The sequence below is a fragment of the Cygnus atratus genome, chromosome 4 (assembly GCF_013377495.2).
Source record: "Cygnus atratus isolate AKBS03 ecotype Queensland, Australia chromosome 4, CAtr_DNAZoo_HiC_assembly, whole genome shotgun sequence".
Classification (NCBI taxonomy): domain Eukaryota; kingdom Metazoa; phylum Chordata; class Aves; order Anseriformes; family Anatidae; genus Cygnus; species Cygnus atratus.
The window spans coordinates 9,266,813-9,290,649 of NC_066365.1; the positions used below are offsets into that span (position 1 = coordinate 9,266,813).

The 23,837-nt window shown below is 41.0% G+C and overlaps 1 protein-coding gene across 8 annotated transcripts in view; it reads right to left on the reverse strand.

Moving 5' to 3' along the window:
• Positions 1-10,679: 10,679 nt before the first annotated feature.
• PDLIM5 (PDZ and LIM domain 5) overlaps positions 10,680-23,837 on the reverse strand; it is a 130,918-nt gene continuing 117,760 nt past the window's right edge. For all 8 annotated transcript variants that reach the window (XM_035542892.1, XM_035542976.1, XM_050710252.1 and 5 more), the window contains exons 10-13: positions 19,515-19,695; positions 18,361-18,481; positions 14,502-14,617; positions 10,680-13,851 (exon numbers count right to left, since the gene is read on the reverse strand). In XM_035542892.1, coding sequence (XP_035398785.1) covers positions 13,762-13,851; positions 14,502-14,617; positions 18,361-18,481; positions 19,515-19,695 — 508 coding nt within the window. In that variant the 3' untranslated portion in view covers positions 10,680-13,761. The remainder of the gene's footprint in view (positions 13,852-14,501; positions 14,618-18,360; positions 18,482-19,514; positions 19,696-23,837) is intronic.

Genomic DNA, 23,837 nt, shown 5'->3' on the forward strand with positions numbered 1-23,837 from the left:
CAGCTCCAACTTTGCATACAGCAATAGATAAAAAGCTTAATTTTAAACCTCATGAGATTTTCCAACCCATTTTATCCTCTGTGTGTTATGGTACTGCACAAGGGCCGCAGCAGCTCAGGGTGTATTTCCCACTCGCAGACCCATGGAGTTGCTCTGCAAAATCTCCACTTGGACTTTAGCAGAGGTGGCCATGCCATGAGCTGGAAGCAATTCGCAAAAGCAAAGCCTTGAGGGAGCTGGAGGTCATTCTGCTACCTACAGACAGCACAGGGTGGGATGCTGTAATGTGAAAAAGCAGCTGGCACTGATAATGTTAAACATAACTTGCTTCAGCCCCTGGGTAGCCCAGGATCAGCTGATGACAAAAAGGATTTGTTTGTACTCAAAAGTACATTGTGAAGACAAAAGAGCTATTTGACCTCAAAGAAAAAAAGCTGGCAGAAGGAAAATGTGCACAATTTGGTGATGAATAAAAATGTAGGATAGAGAGCCGGGAAAAGTCCTCTCCCACCAGACTGCAATGTCTGTGTCCCAGGTAGCAACATCCCTCTCTGCTCCCTGCTAAGAACAGGTGAATCTGCTCCCTCTGTACCTGTATGCATCACCAGCCTTTGTGTCCCCTTGCAATGTTCTCCTTCCCTCCTTGAATGTTGTTTTCTCACATGGGTGGCTTTGTTTGCCTCCCCTCTCTTCCCTCAGACCATCTCATCCAGCACATGATGCAGCCAATGCCCAGCCAGGCCGGCAAAAAAAGTCCTATGCTGAAATGAGTTTGCCCATTTGCATTCCCTCATGTAGTAATCTGGGTATGCATTGAATAAATAAACCAATTCCTTTGCTTTCCCAGTTGCTTCTTTCTGCTCTGAATTTCTGATGCAACCTTGATCCCAGGAGCAGTGTGTGCAACCCTGACTTATAGCACTTCTGACACTACAAGGGGCACTGAGACTCAGGGTGGTAAAAGAGAGCCAGTGCCGCACTGTTGCACTGGGAGAGGAAGGACCAGGGTCGTCTGCACTGTTCTCCTCCTGTTGGCCACACCAAAGGCTGGTCTACAGCCATTTGACGCCTTTCCAAAATATTCATCTGGACTTAGAAAAAGGAGGTCTGCCAACTGTCAGTGTGGAGCCTAAGAGATATCTGTGTGCAACATGTCACATCTAGTTGGGAGATAATCATATACCATGGGAAGATGCCAAGGACAGAACAGCAAATGCTGTTACCAGCATATCCAAGGCCTGTTTGAAGAAACTAAAGAGTACCATTTGCCTTTCTGGTTGATTTTGCAAACCCCTGTCAGGAGGAAGTGAGAGTCTTCCTGGAAAACAACTCATGTATTACGTTGACTCATGCACATATTGGCAGACTAGGCCCACACTGGCACTCAGCAGCAATTAGACTTGAACTTCAATTAATTCAAAATCGAACCAATACATAAGTGTCTAAAGATGCATTTTTGGTTCTGGCTGTCTGCTTTTGCCAAGACCTCAGCAGTGGCAGGATTCAGCCACGGAAACAAGAACAGAGGAGTCACAAGAACTTCGACAGACATCCCACCAGGTAAAGACTGTTTTGCAAGGTTTGTTTGGGTGATGAACAACTTGTTCTGGATGTCATCTCCAAGCAATTGGAAGAGAAGAGGATTATCAGGAGTAGCCAACATAGATTCACCAAGCGGAAATGATACTCAACCAACCTGGTAGCCTTCTATGGTGTCATATGGGCAAATGAGGAGAGAGCAGTAGATGTTGTATACCTTGACTCAAGCAAGGCTTTTGACACTGTCTCCCACACAATCCTAGTAATGAAGCTTAGAAAGTGTGGGATAGATAAGCAGACAGTGAGGTGGGTTGAGAACTGGCTGGCTGGCAGAGCTCAGAGGGTTGTGCTCAGTGGTGCAGAGTCTAGTAGCTAGGCCTGTAGCTAGCAGTGTCCCACAGGGGTGAGTACTGGGTCCAGTCTTGTTCACCATCTTCATCAGTGATCTGGATGAAGGGATAGAGTCCACCCTCTTCAAGTTTGCTGATGATACAAAGCTGGGAGGAGCGGCTGACACACCAGAAGGCTGTGCTGCCATTCAGTGAGACCTGGACAGGCTGGAGAGCTGGGCAGACAGGAACCTGATGAACAAGAGCAAGTGTAGAGTCGTGCACCTGGGGAGGAATAACTGCATGCATCAGTACAGGTTAGGGCCTGATCTACTGGAGAGCAGCTCTGCAGAGAAAGACCTAGGGGTCCTGGCAGACAACAGGCTGGCTATGAGGCAGTAATGAGGCCTTGTGGCCGAGAAGGCCAGTGGTTGAGGGAGGTTATCCACACCTTCTACTCAGCACTGGTGAGGCCACATCTAGAATACTGTCTCCAGTTCTGGGCTCCCCAGTTCAAGAAAGATAGGGACCTTTTAGAGAGAGTCCAGAGGAGGGCCTCAAAGATGAGTAAGGGCCTGGACTGTCTCATGTACAAGGAAAGGCTGAGAGACCTGAGCCTGTTCAGCCTGGAGAAGAGAAGACTAAGAAGTGATCTGATCAATATTTATAAACATCTAAAGTGTGGGAGGCAAAAGGACAGGGCTGGGTTCTGTTCAGTGGTGGGCAGCAATAGGACAAGGGGCAGTGGTCACAAAGTTGAACACAGGAAGTTCCACACAAGCATGAGGAACAACTTCTTTACAGTTCTGTGATCTCTCCAAGGGAAGGCACTCCCCAGAGTGCAGGCGGTAATCCATAGCCTCCACATACTGATTTTCATCTAACTGATTGCATTCTTTGTGTGCACAGAGCTGTAGCCTGTGAGAAGCCAACAGTGAGCTCCCACCCATGCTGAAAGACACTGAAGCTCTCTCTAGAGGAATTTTGCCTTTTCTGAAGACCTCATTTGTGGCCAGTGCAAGGCAAACAGTGCTGAGTCAGCACTGGCCCACAGTCACTAATTGCTCTTGTGAAGAAAAGGAAGAAAAATCCCCTTCTGGACATTTTAGAAACATCTATCTCCAGGACTGTAAGAAATTTGAACTGGCTAAGACCTGAGTCAGCACAAAAACTTTTTTGTTCTTGTTGTTAAATAAAAAATAATAATAAAAAAAAGAATACTGCCTACAGGTTTTTAAGCAATGCATCCTTTCCCAGCGTATCAGACAATTCACAACACTATAAAAATATAAAAGCTACCTCTTTATCAGGTGTATGTCTATATATATTTTACCATACAGATCCTTTTCTGAAAAAAACAAACAAAACATTCATAGCTTGAGTTGTGGAACTAGATGTAGTTACAACCTGTGGCTGTGGGCTTTTAGCACAAGCTAGCACCACTTTTAATTTCTGAGTATGAGAAACTGCACATAACAATATTTTATATGAAACAATATTCGAATATTCTATTCACAAAAAGGAGGACTAAGGAGAATCTCCATCCTTTGCTGGATGCAGGGGGAAACTTAGTTACAAAAGATGAGGAAAAGGCTGAGGTGCTTAATGCCTTCTTTGCCTCAGTCTTTAGCAGCAAAACCAGTTGTTCTCTGGATACCCGGTACCCTGAGCTGGTGAAAGGGGATGGGGAGCAGGATGTGGCCCTCACAATCCACGAGGAAATGGTTGGCGACCTGCTACAGCACTTGGATGTACACAAGTTGATGGGGCCGGATGGGATCCACCCGAGGGTACTGAGAGAACTGACAGAGGAGCTGGCCAAGCCGCTTTCCATCATTTATTGGCAGTCCTGCTATCAGGGGAGGTCCCAGTTGACTGGTGGCTAGCAAACGTGACGCCCATCTACAAGAAGGGCTGGAGGGTAGACCCAGGGAACTATAGGCCTGTTAATATGACGTCAGTGCCAGGGAAGCTCATGGAGCAGATTATCTTGAGTGTCATCACGCGGCACTTACAGGGCAACCAGGCGATCAGGCCCAGTCAACATGGGTTTATGAAAGGCAGGTCCTGCTTGACGAACCTGATCTCCTTCTATGACAAAGTGACGCGCTTGGTGGATGAGGGAAAAGCTGGGGATGTGGTCTACCTTGACTTCAGTAAGGCTTTTGACACCGTTTCCCACAACATTCTCCTCAAGAAACTGGCTGCTCTTGGCTTGGACTGGCATACGCTTTGTTGGGTCAAAAACTGGCTGGATGGCTGGGCCCAAAGACTTGTGGTGAATGGAGTCAAATCAAGTTGGAGGCCTGTCACTAGTGGAGTCCCCCAGGGCTCAGTACTGGGGCCAGTCCTCTTTAATATCTTTATCGATGATCTGGATGAGGGGATTGAGTGCACCCTCAGTAAGTTTGCAGACGACACCAAGTTAGGTGCGTGTGTCGATCTGCTCGAGGGAAGGAAGGCTCTGCAGGAGGGTCTGGATAGGCTGGACCGATGGGCTGAGGTCAACTGTATGACGTTCAACAAGGCCAAGAGCTGGGTCCTGCACCTGGGGTGCAACAACCCCAAGCAGAGCTACAGGCTGGGAGATGAGTGGTTGGAAAGCTGCCTGGCAGAGAAGGACCTGGGAGTACTGGTTGATAGGCAGCTGAATATGAGCCAGCAGTGTGCTCAGGTGGCCAAGAAGGCCAACAGCATCCTGGCTTGTATAAGAAGCAGCGTGGCCAGCAGGTCTAGGGAAGTGATTGTCCCCCTGTACTCGGCTCTGGTGAGGCCGCACCTCGAGTACTGTGTTCAGTTTTGGGCCCCTCGCTACAAGAAGGACATGGAGGTGCTCGAGCGAGTCCAGAGAAGGGCAATGAAGCTGGTGAGGGGTCTGGAGAACAAGGCTTACGAGGAGCGGCTGAGGGAGCTGGGGTTGTTCAGCCTGGAGAAGAGGAGGCTCAGGGCTGACCTTATCGCTCTCTACAGGTACCTTAAAGGAGGCTGTAGCGAGGTGGGGGTTGGCCTATTCTCCTACGTGCCTGGTGACAGGACGAGGGGGAATGGGCTCAAGTTGCGCCAGGGGAGGTTTAGGTTGGATATTAGGAAGAACTTCTTTACTGAAAGGGTTGTTAGGCATTGGAATGGGCTGCCCAGGGAAGTGGATGAGTCACCATCCCTGGAGGTCTTTAAGAGATGTTTATATGCTGAACTTAGTGATATGGTTTAGTGGAGGACTTGTTAGTGTTAGGTCAGAGGTTGGACTGGGTGATCTTGGAGGTCTCTTCCAACCTAGACGATTCTGTGATTCTGTGATTCATGGCTGCATGGATTAGACTCTATTTAACTAATACATAAAATGTTTTACCAATATATTAATAAACTATATAGATAATGTAACATCATCTACAGGATACCTTAAGTAAATAGCAGCATTACCTGCTTGTCTCTTTTTGAAAAGCAGTGCTACTATTAGCACATCTATCCCATCATGTTCCAAATTATTGCTCTCAGTTTCACAGTGGTACCATAACACTTTCTAACTAGCTATCTAATACTCCCACAAGATACCTCAATCCTCAAATGCTAACTGTCATTGAACAGTAAAATACAAGGTATCTCTTTCTTTTTCTCTGATCACATAACTGTCTAGAAGATTAATATGGTATTAGGAAACCTATGCCAAAGCTTTGGAGACTTTGTAATGGGCAAGCTTTGAGAAAGAAAATGTCATTGCTGATAGTTTGGGGGGTGTATCATAGACTTCATCGGAGCATACTCAGAAACTGATCTCTACCAAGACACCACACAGATCCGTTTGGAACAAATGAAAAAGGAGAGTATCAAAAAACAACCTTTCTCCAAATTTTGCAGAGGAAGCCTCTAGCGAGCTATAAGATATGTTGTAGTAAAAGCAGGAAAAAACAGTTGCTTAGCTGTAGATTTGGGATATATATATATAAGAAGACTATGTAAGATTTAAAGGTAGATTACAGTCTTATTGTAGTATCATTTTACTTAGGTTGATATATACTGAATTATTTCAGAGAATGCCCAACCTATTTGCTTCTCCATTTATAAACAGTCAGAATTTTCCGGTAATTCTCTACTGATTGTCAGCAGGTACTACATGGGAAAAAGTCACACAGCAGATTAATTGCACTTGGACTGCTTAGAGCATATTATGGTAAATCCAAGATTGGGCTCTAGGTGCTGTGAATATTAACGTGCTCTATTTTATAGCCTACCTTGCCTCCAACAGGCACAGGCTGCGAACTTACAAAGACAAGTTGGACCTTGACCTGAAAAATAAAAATCTTGCCTTTCCAGGGATGGAGGTGAGGCTGACTGGCCTGTAGTTACCTGGGTCCTCCTTCTTGACCTTTTTGATGACTGGCGTGTCTTCTTTGTTCTTCCAGTCCTCAGGCACCTCTCCTGTTCTCTTTCAGGGATGATGGAGAGTGGCAATAACATCGACCAGCTCCTTCAGCACCTGTGGGTGCATTCCATCAGGGCCCATGGATTTGTGGATGTCAGGTTTGCTTAAACTATCTCTGACCCAGTCCTCTTCAACCAAGGGAAAATCCTCCTTTCTCTGGACTTTCTCTCTTGTCTCCAGGGTCTGAGATTCCTGAGGGCTGGTCTTAGCAGTAAAGACTGAAGCAAAAAAGGCATTCAGCAACTATGCCTTCTTGGTATCCTTTGTCACCAGGGCACCTGCCCCATTCAGCAACGGCCTGACATTTTTCCCCAGTCTTTCTTTTTCTACTGATGCATTTGAAGAAGCCCTTCTTGTTATCCTTGACATTCCTTGCCAGATATAATTCCAAATGGGCCTAGGCCTTCCTTGTCACATACTCTGTGTACTCTGACAGTGTCCCTATATTCCTCTCAAGTGGCCTGTCCCTTTTTCCAATGCTGTAACTTCTTTCTTCTGTCTGAGCTTTACCAGGAGCTCCCTGCTCATTCATGCACATCTCCTGCACCCTTTGCTTGCCTTCTTACTCATAGGGATGCACCAATCTTGAGCTCGAATATTGACCACCTGTTTTGGAGCCCCCTTCCTTCCAGGGCCCTAACCCATGGGATTCCAAGTAGATCCCTAAAGAGGCCAGAGTTTGCTCTCCTGAAGTCCGTGGTCACAATCCTACTTTTTGCCCTGCTTCCTCCTCGCGAGATCAATATCATGTTAAAAGGAACTGCCTCTGGGTACTGCGGTACTGAACTGCTCTGTCACCTACCAAACTACAGCATTCCTTCAAGTAGATTTGTCATGCCAATGGAAACCCTGTTAAGGGCCCAGGTCCTCAGTTTAATTCTGATCTCACTGAATGGGCAAGCACAAGCATAAAATTAATGCAGCTTTGATACCAATTATATTTTATTTGGAGGGGGGTTAAGTTGAAATAAGTGAGGCTGTATCTGCTTAGGTTATCGATGAATTTAGCACTACGCTTGTTTTTATGAGCTTTCCTTTCACCTGATGGTTTTCAAGGGAAAGGAAGAGTTTATGTGGGATATAATTGCCACTTTGGTCTAGTATCTTAAGTTACTTTTCCAGCGGAAACTTCTGGGTGGGAAAACTTGACACTTTGGAAAGTGTGCCAAAATGTAGTGCAAGTTTATACTTTCCAAAGGAACATTTGACATTTCACTGAGGCATCACAAAGAGAAACAAAGGACACACCTTGACAGTATTATCTTGTACTGAAATATTTTAAAACAAACAATGGCACTGTCCAGTAGTAAGAAAAAGTGAAGCGAAGGCATGAGTATTGGAAAGGAAATAACTGTGATCCTATGGAAAATGTGAACCTTACTCAGAATACAATGACACAATCCTTAGTTTCATAGTATAGTAGAAACCTTTGAAAACATACCAAAAAAGCTGGGTATTTTTAAAAGAGTTTAAGGTATTTCCAGTGCAAATACAAAAGTGCTTTATGACAACTTGCACACCTTACCATTTTAAATATTTTGAAAGAAATCTTATGGAAAATATTTTTCCAAACCAACCATGCATAAATTTTAGTATGGTGATTTTAAATTTCTTCAGAGACGTTTTTGCTTGCACTCCATGTTATTATAACATGCCACTCTGACACAAATAAAACTTTCCTGTGACCATTAACAACAGACAGTGATTTTCTATCCTCAAACTGCCATGCTAGATTTGGGCTTATCACAGATGTGAGTATTTTGCCCTATTTTTCAGTCATAAACACAAGTTTCCTATCTATGCCAACTTTCATGGCAAAGGATGAAGAAAGAGACCTTTAGGAATAGTAATAAAGAGCAATACAAAAGCTCATTATGAGCCCAGATCATGAAATCACAAGCTACAGTGTGCAATATGCACAAGTAAAACTGCAAACCAAGTTCAAGAATACCAAATGAGATTATAAACTTGCTGTTGTTTTTCTGTCTGGGAAAAGCAATTCTTTAATGAGCTTAGAAACACAGCTAAATATTTTCTTTCATAAATTCAAGAAAAAGCAATACCACTTTTGAGACTTCTGCTGGGCAGCTCTTTCTCCTCTCTCTTTTCCTCTTTTAAATTTTAAATACTGCCTAGGAACCATTTGCTCTGTGAGGTTCCCATAGTTAGGACCAAACCCTTCTCAGAGGAATTTTGGCACCTTATTAATTAGTTGGTTATGAGAAGGAGCTGTACTCTTTCAGTGACTCCTATTTTGCCATCAGTAAAGTGTGATCCCGTAATAAATTTCCATCAAGCAAACTATTTCTGGTAATTCCCCCTAATTAACACCAGACTGCTAATAATAAATTAGGCCCTATGTGTTTCTGATATAACCAAGATCTTGTCTGAGCACAAGATATTAGCCAATGTCCCGAGAAAGTAAAACTCGAACTTAAATTAAGCCTTTGCTGGTAAAAGGATTTATATGCAATTTTGTGAAAAACCCTTTGAAGATCTCATACAGGGCATTTTGACCAGCAAACATTTTGACTGACAGAGAGACTTGTTCTGTGCTGAGCAGTGAAAGTGGATTTATTGTGAAAACACACTGTTGAGTTTTAAGCCTATAAATCTTACACTGGATTACAGTGTCTTAATGAATGAATGACAGATTTCTTATTTTTGTCGGTGCATTTTAATGTTACATGACGTTGTGATTGATAGAAACCAAACCTTTGCCATTAAAACGTCAAATGCAGACCTGATGCCTTTAAAAGTTTGGCTTCTGGAGTTTAATATACTGTTTGCAAATAGACTTGCATTGGTCTCATTCATAGCCTAAATGCTGAAGGGAACGCAAGCTTTCTGTAAAGTTGCCTCTAAATTTTATAGAGCTATGTGCAGTGTTTTCCTTTGCTTGTGTAAATAAAGGTAGAAAACAACAGTACATTTGCTTAGTTAAGAGAGATTCAGCTAAGGAGTCTTATGAGGCCAGTATTATCATGAAGTAATTGGCCATGTTATAGTAGATGGTTAAGTATCCCACGGTGAAAGCAGAGAATGCTTTGTGCCAAGGCTAAGTACAGTATCAGATAATGCTTGCCAGAGGAGGCAGTATTTCACTGAACAATCTCAACACAGGAAAAATACTGAACACTTCTAAACAAATATTGCAAAGTATTCTAGCTGGGCGGTAGAGTGAAGTAAAGATAGCAAATAAATAGTAATTGGCCAAATCTGAGTTTTACATTGTTATATATTCTACAGTGTTCAATACTTCCATCTTCAAGAAAGATGGAGATCAGACTCACCGAGGTTGGAAGGGACGTTTGGAAATGAACAGACCTTGTCGAGTCCAACTCTCCTTCTCAGAAGCAGTGTCAGCCAGAGCAGGTTTCCCAGGGGTACATCCAGTGAGGTTTTGCAAATCTCCAAGGACAGAGAACTCCACAATCTCTCTGGGCAGCCTGTGCCACTCCCACAGTTGCCCTGTCACTAGATAGCACTGGACAGAGCCTGGTTCCATCTTCTTTACTCTCCCCATCAGGTATTTCTACACATTGGTAAGATCCCCCCGAACCTCCTCTCTCCAGACTGAACAGTCCCAGCTCTCAGCCTCTCCTCATAGACAGAGAATCACAGATTCATTTAGGTTGGAAAAGACCTCCAAGATCATCAAGCCCAGCCATCAACCTGACTTACCAAGTCCCATCACTAAACCATGCTCCAAGCCCTTAATCTTCTTTGTGGCTCTGCACTGGACTTACTCTAGTGTGTGCATGTCTCCCTTGTAGTGGTGAGCCCAGCACTCCAGGTGTCTCACCAAAGCTGAGCAGAGAAGGCGGCTCACCACCCTTGGCCTGCTGGCAATCCTCTGCCTAACGAAGCCCAGGAGGCTGGTGGTCTTCTTGTCACAAGGACACATTGCTGGCTCAGGGCCTACTTGCTGAAACCTCCATTCTACCCCAAAAAAACTTGAAGAACAAGCAACTAAAATTACATTTATTCATGTGTACAGTCATGACTTTCTTTTACTGACTGATTCAGAAAAAAAAAATCCAGTAATTGCAAAATAGCTGAGGACAGATAGGGAGTTCTGTTTTTCATGTTGTGGTTTTCTTTGTCATTGTTGTTGTTTTGTTTTTAAATTATTATTACATTTGAAAATGTGAACAGCCAACATTTGACACCCAAGACTGTTAAACACAAACACAAAAATCACCAGGACTTAACAGCTGACTGCTTAGAGTAAAACAACGAAAAAAAAAGGAAATTCAAGAAACTGATCTGTGAACCAATGTAGTTCCCCTTCTTACCCATTAGGAAAGCCATCCACATGGCTAGATGTGAGTAGCCCCATCAGGAGACAGGTAAACAGCTGAACAGACCAACACATACTGGACCACTACTCAAGTTTTGCTTTTACGTTTATTGCATTGTTATATTAAGCATTTATTATATTTACACATATTTCTGAATTATTTAATTACAATATACTGAAAGTGTCATCATGATTCGATTATTCACTAATAAAGACCTTCTACCTTCAGGGTTAAACCCAATTCTTTTAACAGGCACAGTTTTGGAAGAAAAAGTAATTACTGACTGAAAATGCATGCAAAAACCTACAGCAGTTAGATTATTAACAGGGGTCTCCTAGCTTTTTAACTTTCCTTCAAAACATGAATGCTGTAAATTTGTTTTATGAAAAATAGTTGGAAATCTTATCCCCAAATGACAATGGAACGGTGCTGATTTTTGCTATGTCAAGTCTGCAATCAAATATACACATGTATATGTGCATATATATATGTACGTCTCACTGTACACACATACGTGTGCATACATAGATAAGTATACATAAATACACACACTGACACACCAAAAAATTCTAGAGGTAAATAGACAGGCTTACAAATAAAACAAAATGCAAAGATACTGGTATGAAATAGTCCTAAACAACAAAAAAGTAATAAATATTCAGTGAGATATATGGCATTATTATAAAGTGCTCTACTAAAATCTCACTTATTAAAATAATGATAAACATTATGTTCCTTTTTATTTTAGTTGATTTATATAATTTGAGAGATCCATTAAATTTTCAGTATGTGTCAGTGACTCTATGCTTCCTTTTCAAATTTTAAACAAATAGACAAAGCAGAAACTAAAAGGCAAAGCAGCTAAGTGAAGCAGTACTACTGGAGCCTTTCAGGTGTTTGTGCTCATATTCATTAACAACTGTGAAATTTCAAACCTAGAGCATATGTATTAAGAAACCTAAATCCAATAAAAATTACAAAACAAACAAAAAAATTTTTATGGACACTGGCAAACATTGTGTCCACTGAAGAGCTTCTATCCTACTTCAAAATAGCAAGGTCTGAACTACAGAAATTACCTTATCGTGTGCATTCCCGTCCTCTTTCCTCATGCATGTGCAATACAGCTCTACTGACACCTAGTCTTTAGGACTCCTTTCTCCACATTCCACTAATTTCAAAAGCAAGCTGGCTCATACTGCTGTATCTTGTCTAATCTGCCTTTATTCTCCTGATTTTCAGCCACAGTCACAGAAGGGTGTATATATAAAGAGTGTAAACATTTTAAACAGCTTAATGACATTTCTTCCATACCACCAGAAGTTTAGAAAGAAATGTAGTAGTATTGAAGAAAAACAACTTTAGGAAATAAAGTGAAACAGCCCATCACATGAATTTGTCTTACTGAATTAATAAGAGAGATCTTTTTGTATTTCAGTACAGCGATTTTGGTGTGTTTTTTTCCTCCCTCTCTTGTGTTGATGTTTCTTGTTACAATTGTTTTACTCTACCATAGTAATTTTTTTTTTGTAATTGTCTTCGTGATTTTATGGATAAACCTTTCCTTTTTATCAATAATTAAACAAACAAACAAAACAAAACAAACAACCACCCAGTGCACTTCTAAAGTCTATTGGAAAGAGCACTAAAGCATAGCAATTCAGCTCTGACATCTCACTTGGAACTTAATAGCATGTAAATTCAGTTTGCATCAGGAATCTAATCTGGCCCCGAGAGGGCCTCCTTCTCTGTTGTGCAGCTCTGCTGGAGTAAAATTCACCCTGTGCAGAGGGTTATCACCCTTTCCCTATATGCCTACTATTGCTCCATACCACTTAAACCCTAATTTGAAGGTAAGTGGGACTTAGCTGCTGCATGGGTCTTGTGCTGACACTGTGACAAAATTCATATCAAGCCACAGGATTGGCAACATCTCCTGGCTTGCAGTAAATGCATAATGACAGTATTGTCTCTGTTCCCTTGCAAGAACTGAGAGATACTGGACTGCCTAACTCAATATTATATTATTTAACAATATATTCCTTACATCTGGTGGAAAAGAGAGAAAAAAACTAAACTAATAAAAATCATAAGAGCTGAGCAAGAAAATAAGTTTTCAGTATGCTACCTGGCAAACCACCAATATACATACTCATGAGCTACATCATAAAGAATGTACTGAGAGAAAAACAATGTCCTCAGTTGCACTTCAGACGTTTTCCTTATTAAACACCGCAGTCTCACATTCTGGATATAAAACACTGTTACATGCAGATTCAATTCACTTTCCCCTTTCCAAGGCACTGAAAACTATCTAAAACTTGAACTGTGAACATAAGAGTATAGTACCCACTCCCTTATACTTCAGAGTTGATCTGACATTTTTGTCTTGTCAAGCACACTCTCACTATTGCTTTATTTTGGCTAGTATTCTGGTAGCACATGCCGTGGTTTAAGGAACAGCATCCCATCTGTGTTTTCTTCCAAGGGGCATCTTCTAAATCATCCTTGTTCACTAGCGCAGCCACCTACACTTGATGGCTTTGTAAAAATCTCTGTCCTCTGCAGACCCATCAGAGATCTAACTGCCAAAGGCACAGGTATGTGTAATGGTGCAGGAGGCTTAATGAAACCGAGCATCAGATGAAAAATATTAGTTGTTGAAGTACATTCCACCTAATCTTATCATTGCTTTGAGTTCCTCTTTAATGGAGTTTAGCTTCAGTACTTCCAGACACACTTTAAAAAACATCAGCACAATAAAGTGGTCTGGACCGCTGAAGCCAATCTCTTTTTATTTGTTGAATAGCAGCAAAACCAACAATTTAAAATCAGGTACTCATTTTTAGAGAAGCTTCACTTCGCATATTGAAGCATATATAAATGTGGTCATAAAATCATGAAACCAATACAGTAACATGCCAAGTAGCGAAGTAAAGGCACTCTAATAGTTTCGCTTGGGTGTAATTCCTGATTCCCAGCTTTTTATGAAGCAAACCCCTAACTGATAAACACTCTAAAAAATAGTGTACAAAATCCCTAAAATTTCCACATTTCTTTTCCATTTTTAGAAAAGCATATATAAATAACTTTAACCAACAATCAAACATGGACATTTTAACCTTTCGTTCTGCTCAGTACATTTGCTAAACAAGATGAGCTCCAAGCATCAGATGTTGATAGAGTGAGCGTGTTTCTTGCACAGTGGCTTGTCCTTCTTGGAGAAGAAAGTCTGACCCTCCAAACTGTCACTGCATACCTGAAATGGGATCAAAAAGAAAATGTCACCCAACAGAGATGGATGAATTACACCACTCTTTATTCAGAATGCCTAATCATGGCATTGCACTATGCACCAGTATATTCAAAGACTAAGAATTAATACCTTTTTTTTTTTTCTGAGGGATATTCTTTTTTTCTTTTTGTTGTAAAATTAATGGCTGATGTAAGCATAGCCTTCCTCTTTAAGTCTATAGGCTCTTAACTCAGAGCAGAGTTAGTTCAGAATTAAAAAAAAATCCCATCATTACGATTTGGGTTCCTTTTTTTTTTTTTTTTTTACCCACTGAATATTAGCAGGTGATACTCTTTGACTACAGTGTCTTTATGTCAAAAGCACTCTTGATACCTTAGAAATGCAGCCTGTTCCTTTATGGCCTTCTACATTTGTTCTAGGGAAACACATGTCAAGGGTTAAATGCTAGGATACAGGGCTGCAATTGACACCAAATGATCTGGACTGGTGCCAAAAGCCCACAATAGCAATACACCTTCTAAATAACTGTAAAAGTGCTTTTTGTTTGGGTTCTGAGGCCTGAAAGACATCTTAGCTCTAAGTCCCACATTGGTCATGTTAGCACAAGTACTGCTCCTATGGATTAGTTTATAAAGACAAACAGCTTTACTTACCGAGCATACAAAACAAGTGTCATGCCAAGTGTGGCCCAGGGCTTCAAGAAACCTGTCTCCAGCTTCAATGGGGAATTCGCACCCATGGCACATAGTACCAAAGAGGGCATAGTAATCTGCAACAAATACAAATTTTAAAGATGAAGCACACGCAGAAAAGCAAGACTAACTGAAAGTTTTGTGGTTTTCTTTCAATGGCATTGGGTTTGCACTTGTCCCGTCAAGTTTTATAAGATTGGGTGCACTGAATAAAGAGGTCCTAGGCTGAAAGACAGTGATGTCATCTTTTCCTCAGTAATTCATTTCTATTCCCCTTCCTTATCCTTTCAACCAAGCAGTGCTTCCATCATCTTGGTGTTTCATTTCCTTGAGATCAATAGTGCACTCGGGGGGAAAATGCACTCCTTGCAGAGCACCAGCGCAGACTCTGCATGCTACTTGTGCTCTCTCAGATTCTGCTTTGAAAGCATACGCAGGCTTCCTGTTGCCTGTTTACATGACAAACCTCCTCAGCAAGGTATAGATCTCGCCTGCATTCTGGCACAGTATTTGTCCCGGACCACTTTACACGTCGTGTAGTTGTTAGACTCCTGTCCTAAACAGAGCGATTTGAATTAAGTAAGAAGAGTTTTCTAGTCACTAGAGTTTATTGCATGGATCTTTAAAAAACAGCCAAGCAAAACCCAGAGGCTTAGTAAGTATATTTACTGAGTTTAACAAAAAATATCAGTAGGGTTTCGGTGACTGGTGTCATAGAAAGGTATTCCCACCATTCACTTCTAGGCACCAGAAAGGTTGAAAAGGAGAAAGCAGGGCAGAGCAGCAGGGTAAGGGGTATGTATGAGGTTGGGTAGGAGGCACTTACACCCTTCCCCATTCCCACGTTCTCTCCACATGGGAAGCTTGCATCTCTGTGCATAGGGCCATATCACAGACTGTGAGTTACTGCAGCCCTCCACTGCCCACCTGTGCAGACCTAAGTTTGTCCCTAAGCTGTCTGGTCATTCCCATTTATTTCAACTCTAAAAGTTGTGGGTTTGTTTGTTTGTTTGTTTTTCCTGCACAGAACACAACAGCATTAGGGCTATAACATGAGAGAATTCTGGATAAGCATGCTGCCATTCCAAATATACAATGTCATCTTCATAAAATGGATTACAGACAAAGTGACAACCCTAATGAAGCACTGGACTCCATCCTTTATACTAACACTCTGGCACTGCCAGGGACATCAGATGTCAATGCCTATTTTCAAGGAGCCTTATAAGGAGTAACAAGCAGGGTACAAGGAGATTCTGCTTCTCTACTAGATAATTCAGAGATACACACTCTGGTGCTTACTGCAGCAGAGACAACAGAGGCTTATCTTGTGTGCCAAGCACAGGGAGAGGTCTGTTTTGGTTTAGTAGAACTGTATTTTGTATGATGACCTCAAAGAGCACCACAGAAGGAATTTAAGAAAGACTGGGAACGCAAGTGCTCTGCAAAAGCAAAGTCCTTGAAGACTAACAGTGGCAAGAAACACCTTCAGCAATCACCTTCCTTAATGTATGTTGTTGGCATGAATTTGCAAATGTCTAATCAGAAAACACACAATAAAAGTGACAAATGGCAGAATACCTCTGTCCAAAACCCCTGAAGGACATGGTCTCATGATTATACTCTTTCAGCTCTTCACATTCATGTTCACATGCAATCTTTTACTGATATTTTTCTGGTGCCAGCCACTACAACCTTTTGTAACGTGCACTATAGTTTGTGTTGATAAGTTACTTGGCTTTTGGTCTGAAGAAAGAACAACAGATAAGGCAGAATGAAGGGCATCAGCTTTCTCTTGCGTTCACGTGCTTGATACCACAGAAGTCTTCCAACACAGACTTCTCATAGAGTAACATATTAATGCCTCTTGCATGCAGCATTTTTGAAAGCAGGTTACTAACTGCACTGGGATGTTCAAAGTTGTATGTATCTGCACATTGAAATTAATTATAGCATCCACATCCAGCAATGGGACATTTTGCAGATTAAAGCCCCCTAATACTAATAACTGACACTGTTACAATTTCTAATACAAATTTAAAGTTAGAACCCTTCATTGCACTAGGAAGAAAGAAAGTTGGCAATGACTTCTATTCTCTATTTCTTTAAAATTAGTCACAGACTCTTAACTCCAGCTGGACTGAAAGTCTTTGAAGAGTGAATATATCTCAAATTAACATCTAGTTAGAGAGCCAGAGTCATTACAACACATCACTGCCAAAGCACCTCACAGAATGCGTCTGCCTTAACTTCTGCTAGCAACTTTTTATCTCAGAAACTTCATGAAAAGGGTAATATTCTTGTCCTTTTATCCCGGTGTTTCCTGTTCAAAGTATGCTAAAGTGTGCATATTGTGCATGGGAGCTGTAACAGTAGCACAAATCAATGCACTGCACAACATACGGGTCATCTGGTGGCAGAAACAAGAATTCAATACTAGCAGTACAAACCTAGTCATGAGCTTTCCACCCAAAGGGGAGTTATTGATCCCTCTGGTACTATTTTAGAATCATCCAAGATGAGGGGCTTCAGGATGAAATTTCACTATGCTGTCACACTGGAGGATGCTGCTCGTATATCCATTTCCTCTGCTGCTCCACAAATTCAATAGGAGCAACACGTTACCCTACTTGTGACACTGACTTAGCAGTAACCTACTTTGTCCTTTCATATCTGCCAACACCTCATCAAATCCACTCTGACAGAAAATTTGGGTAAATTTTGCCTGCCTTCCTCATATTTTCAGTATCTATCTACTGCTCTTCATAGCAACCACTGTGAACAACTGTGTGACCAGCCCAGAGGAAATCTTAGCTCCAAACAAGTCACTAGGATTTCAAGCTAGATTTCTTCCTAGTCAATCCACTTCCACTTCCAGCTAGATTACAATGCTCCTTACAGTAAAGAAAAAAAAACACAGAAAATGTCTGATTGACAATTCTGGCATGGATATAAATAATATACAGTGCAAAAATAGAAAATTTTAATACATTCAATTCCTTTTGCATTATGTGGAATTGTTTTACAAATGACATCTATTTCTGTCGTAGCTCAGAAGGGTACATGAAATGCTTTAAGCAAACTAAGAAATCAACAGAAATAAAAAGTGTTCATGTTAATCACATCAAAAAGATAGTTGGAAATGCTAAAAAAAAAAGCACAAACAAAACCCAACTAAACTAGATTTCCCTTGAATATCTACACTACATTTTCCACATATTATGCTCATTGGACTTTCAAGTGCTATAATCTTATTGCTATATTTTTCCCCCAACAGACTTTTTTTTTTTTTTTTTTTAAATCTTAAGCTTATGTTTGACAGATGTTATCCCTGATCTTGCAAAAAACTCCCTGGGCAGACTGCTTGTTCTTGGAGGTAGCCTCCCTGCTGTTTTTACTATTCAGAGTAAAACACTTTGCTTTACTAGTATTTGCTTGTTTCGTAAATAAGTAGGTTGACATAAACTATTTTAAAGCCAACCAGAAAATCAACCTAAAATTAACACTTTGCTGTATCACTGATACCTACAGCTGAGAGCCTAACAGAAATACCAAGTAAAACCAGTGACAAGAAGCCTGCTCCTACAGAAGTTGTTGAAGAAATACTTCCCATCTTCCCTGCAAAAGAAACCTGTTGCAAACTCAAAGTGTCTACTGCATTTGTTGTTAGTGTGAACTGAAATGTCAAAGTCACGTGAATTTGCTGGGACACTTCCACTGAAGTGAAGCTTGAGGAAAAGGAATTAATATTATTTTTAAACCTTATTAAGCTCTGATTCTCTGCACAGCTGCACTAAACTTTGCTTGTGTTACTCCTTACCCGTCTCACAGTAGGGATCACCATCTTCTAAGTGGAAGACATTATTGCGGATGGGGTTATGACAGGCCACACACACAAAGCAGGAAACGTGCCAAGTTTGTTTCAAAGCATTTATTACTTCCTGTGGGGATTAGAAAATGAGTTATTAACACAAATTAGAAAATGAGTTATTTTGATGTGACAACAAGATTGTGGTGACAGTGCTTCTACACGTGGTTCATTTCAAGAATACTTCCTACTGCTACTTTGAAAATAAGCTGTGCATGCAGTTGCTGCTAAAGTTAAAGTCTATGAAGTGAATTATTTATTGTACATCTCCTTTTCTTGTCAGAAGCAACTCTATGTGAACCTTCCAAAAACCAAAGAGTTGGACATGTTTAACAGTTCTTTTGTACCCCTTCTTCATCTTACTTAGGATCTTACCCACAATAGTCTCCTGAAATATGAAAAGAAGTCTCTCTGACCTGAACTCTGCAAATAGTTAATCAGAAGACATTGTGTCAAAAATTACAACTGCTCTGTGTTGTTTTGGAAGATGATTCAGTGCCAAATATGACTTGAGGATCACGCTGCCAAAGCCCTGCATAACCCCAGTTACATAAGACTACAGACACATCGCTTTCCACAGTAAAGCAGCAGACGAAGAGCTGGCGGGCTCAAATTAGCAATATTAGTGCCGAGTAGGATAATGCATCTTTCTATCGATATTACCATAGGGAATATTTCAGTACTTCGAATCTAGCCAAACCCTGTGTTTTCCAGTGTTCAGCTCAGTCAAGGAGGATTATTTATTTTTCTTTCATTTTTCCTCTTCCAACTCTGTAAAAAGCTGCCAATTAAAAGCATTTTGCTCAAGAAAAACTAGTAATCACAACAGCTACAGAGCAGCTTAAGGAAAACAGGGGCTAAACTTGAAAGAGCAAAAGAGACTATGCTACCTTTTCTTAAAGAGCATCAGAGAGAAACTGAAAAGTCTCAGTATTAGAAGAGACAAATATATATACTCCATATGTGATATGAACTTAAAAGGTGGGCCAGAGTACATTTTGAGGAATGCAAACTGGGCCACATAAAAAGGAATTTCATTAGTGAGAAGCAGTGAACAATGTGGTTAATGCTCCCACTTAAGAATGGGTCAGCTGCTGGTCACTTACTCCAAGGATCTTTCTCTGGCACTTTGAACACTCCGGGGCGAAGAACTTCTCATAGCAGACCTCGCAATACAGAGCCCCTTTCTCTTCCACAAATCCAATGTAAGCCATGGAGGCTTTGCAGTGAGCACAATTAAACTCCTCTGGGTGCCACGACTTCCCCAAGGCCACCAAGAAGGGTCCTCTGGTTAGGAAGAAAAGATTAATCAGCAAATGCCACTGAGATAGATCCTGCTAAAGCTTTTAATTTATCAGCAATACCTCTGCAACATTATTTCACTGTTCACAAATTTGTTCCAAATTTGCTCCATCCCTCTTCCCTCCTATGGGCTTGTAAAAAAGCATCAAGTGTTGATGAGATCTTTTCCCATTGAACTCTCTCCCAGAGACACCTGACCCCAGTAAAGACTAATTCTTTTCACTTCATGGCATTTCAAAAATGCTGTTTCAGAACTGCATTAAATACAATGCTGAAGAGGCTGCTAGTGGAAAGAAAATAATAATAATAATAATAATAAATGTTCCCAATGTTCCCAACTGCTTCCCTCTATTGCAAAGAGGCATTTGACTCAGTGATACCATCAGCTCTCTTTCAACATGCATTTGTATATCAAGGCCACAAACGTTAAAGTACGCTTGACTCCATTAAGAGCTAATAACAGCAGTTTCCTGTCAGACAAAAATTCTGTAGCTGTCCTTATCCAACAAGTTTGTCACAAGATAACCCACCCAGTTGCATTTTTTGTTTGCTTTCCCCAGAAGCGAGTTAAAATAAGACAATTTTCTCCGAGGACAGAACCTCCTCTATTTTATCTTTTTTGCAAACACAAAATAGTGATGCTTTTATAGCATTTGTCTGGCACATGCCATAAGGTTAATGGACAAAATGAAACTGTCCATTTCTAAGCAAAGAAAAACTTCTCATTTTATAACTCATAAGTCTCTTGTATATGCCACTGTATCAGCATTCATTTGAAAACATATTCAGCATGCTAATTTCTTTAACAAACATATTTACTTTAATGAGGCACCTCCTGGGTCCAACCAACACTTAACCTTTCAGAATTTAGGTTTTAAGAGAACTTTGGGGCTCAAGTTCATTTCCCTCACCAAATTTCCCACTTCTGTGATACCAATAAAGACACCGTTCTTTCAGTAATGCATCTTTTTTTTTTCCCTAATACTTCACTTCAAAAAAGGTGTAAAGTACTAGTGTCACCACCCTGTTTGCCAAACAATTTTGGAAATGAAGTAAGCAACAGGAACATTTTTGTTTAAGATAAGATACTCATATGAGCAAAACAACAACAAGAAAAGCAAAAACATTAACATTTGTTTCCAGGTTTATGCTGACTGTAAGATGATAACTACGTGGGCAGAAGACAGAGGGCATCTTCCTTGAGAGGAGCAGGTAATTTCTCTTCTACATTGTCTCTGGAGATGCTATGTATTTTCAACAGGAGGAGAACTCAAAAACAAAGGGACTCAAATAGGTTTAGGGCAACTCACACATCTTCTGAGATGAAGAAGATAGTTAATCTGAAACTGTTTCTTCTGTTCATCTCTGAATACTGCAGAGAAAGCAGTGAAAAAGCAGCTCCCAGAGCAGTTCGTAGCCCTTTAAGGAGCAAGCCGGGGGGAGTTCAGCCCTCTGCCCCTGCTCCTGGCAGATGCCTGAGCAGTGCAAACACTGACCTAACCTGATACCCTCCTGCTGCCATACAAGCACCTTTCTAGATCAAAGCCCTTTCAGTTATGTACTGATCAAACAATACAAGCCCTTATGTACAACAAAGTGCTCTCCTCGCACCGTGTCAGCACAAGCTAATTTAACAGATTCATTAAGACAGGGCTGACACCGAAGAGGCTCTCTCCACTCCATGTAGGATTGGGTTTCTGGCCATCTGCATTGCAATGATAGGCTTGGTTAGTTATGAAATGGAAAGAAAGCACGCTAGCGACAGGAGGGGAAGGAATTTTTACAACATCTGCTACATTTAGCTCTCCACAGTTTACAGTTCTGACATATTGAGGTTAGCCATTCAAGACAGCGCGCAGGAACCCAGACGGATGGGAAACCGTGCAGGAGTGCATCTACAGGGTTTCGTTCCCAGAAGTCCCCAGACAGCTGTGGCCATGCCCTGTACAATGTCTCCTAGGTGTTCCATTAGCAGGCCTGCTCCCCGCGCACACGTGGCCAGGGGAGCACTTTCTAAATGCGATTTTACTTTTAATCAGGCTGTAGTTTAAACATGTCAAGCTGACGCTGCAGCTTAATGATACCAGTGACTTAAAAGCTGCCCCAAAGCATGTGGAAAGAAAAAAAAAAAAAAAGAGAGAGAGAGAGAAAAAAACACCTGCTATGTAAAATACACTAAAACATGATATTCAGAACTTGGAGTTGTTCCTAGTCTCTGCATATTTTTGTGATCAAAACGATAGCTTCCAGTAAGAAAAGTTATTTATTTGCTTCATTCAGTTGAAAAGGAGTTAAAATATTGGAGTGAGGGGGCCACATGCCCACCATCATGCATACCGATTGGAATAAGCTAGGGCAGGAAATAATAGGAAGATGGCTACAGATGACTTCATCCCTCCTTGTGCATTAACAACAACAACAACAAAACCCCCCAAGAACTCTGTCAACTGACTTTGTAAACTAGTCTGATTTTAAAGGTGGCACTCAAAACACACGTTCCTCCCACCTGATGCTATGGGACAACCTAACTAGCAACAGTTACCTAAAATTGTGGTTTCATCCCAACCTACTTTCAAATGTTACGTGCTTTGGACCAAATTTCTGACATCACCATCTAAGACCATGTGAACCAAACCCACAGATGGAGGCAAATAGTAGTAACTTTTTTTTTTTCCTTTTAAGAGATTCTGATGTACTTACATCAGTATTTACAGACCGTTATGTCCCAAAGGATCACCAGGTACATAAATTTGGTAGCCAGATCTAACATCTGGGTCCCACATGTAGCAATGATATAGGGTCAAATTGGAAAGAAAAGTAAATAATGTACAAGGAATATAAGGATAATTTCACTATTTTTCTACTTGTAACTAAATATAACTTTATCAGTATGGTCACGATGCATTATCATGGCAATAATCTAGCTTCTCATGTGGCTTTGATTATGACAGCAAGCCAGAATTGAAATTTGGTGGTGGAGAGATCAAAAGGATTTCCACATCTGCTGAGTAGGTCAATCACTTTATTGTTAGTTATTGTCTTCTCATTTGAAAATGATGTGATATATAATTTCTGTATAGGAGATGCTCAAGGGAAGCACCATTCCTAATTTTCCACTTGTGCCTTTAAATTAATTAAGATCTATGAAAAAGTGACAAAACCAAATCATCATTCACAGGCAGATATACCAGAGATATGTTCTCAATGGAGATACAGGGAAAACACATTTGGACTTGAAAGAGAGAGCGAACTCTGCACTGTGGCACTCAGTGAGGCTGCCTGAGAACCAGAAGTCTTCGTCAGGATGTGTCAGAAGTTTGCCAGACTGACACAGCAAGTAGATCATGGGAAATTTAGTTTGCCTCCAACTCTGACACTTTTAGACACAGAAACAAAAGATTACATAATGAAGCTTTGGAAAAAAAAAAAATGAAATCTTCATGCAATCACTGTATCAATAATTAAAGATATATTAAAAAGTTATAAGATGCCTCTAAGAAATGGTTTTGGCTCAACTAACCATGGTTATTCTATGCCTTAGTGTAAAGTAAACAACTCCACAATGCATTCTGGCTTCAAAGCAGACGCACAGTGCAATGTCACTTAATCCTCCTCCTACCTTTTCATAGGTAACACTACCAGTAAAGGCATGAACTGTAGTTATGCTAAAGCTTGAACTTGAAATGCCACTGCAATCTTTCAAATCCACTGCATGATGTGAACATTAGGCATATTTGGCATTGATTATCACATGTCAACTCATACTCAAATGAAACAATGCTTGCTTTTAATAATTTAGATGGCATTTAACATGCGAAGAAATTTAAGGATTTACACATTAAAAGCAATTTAAAGACAGACAACGGCATCAGTTACTATTCAGGAAGAGTTGTCACTTACAATAGGTGACAATGGTTTAAGTACTATCAAGTAGGGCTCGCCCTTTCTCCTATGTGGCCACTAAGGAGCAAAGGTTGCTCCACAGACCACTACACTTGCCTATTTACAGGGCTGAAGCTCATCTCCTTTTCGATGGTGATGAAAGCAGGGAACAGCGGCAAGTGCTTTAAGGGCTGACAGAAGAGGTTAGCTGCTCAAGGAGAGATTTGTGCTGTGTGACCCCATGG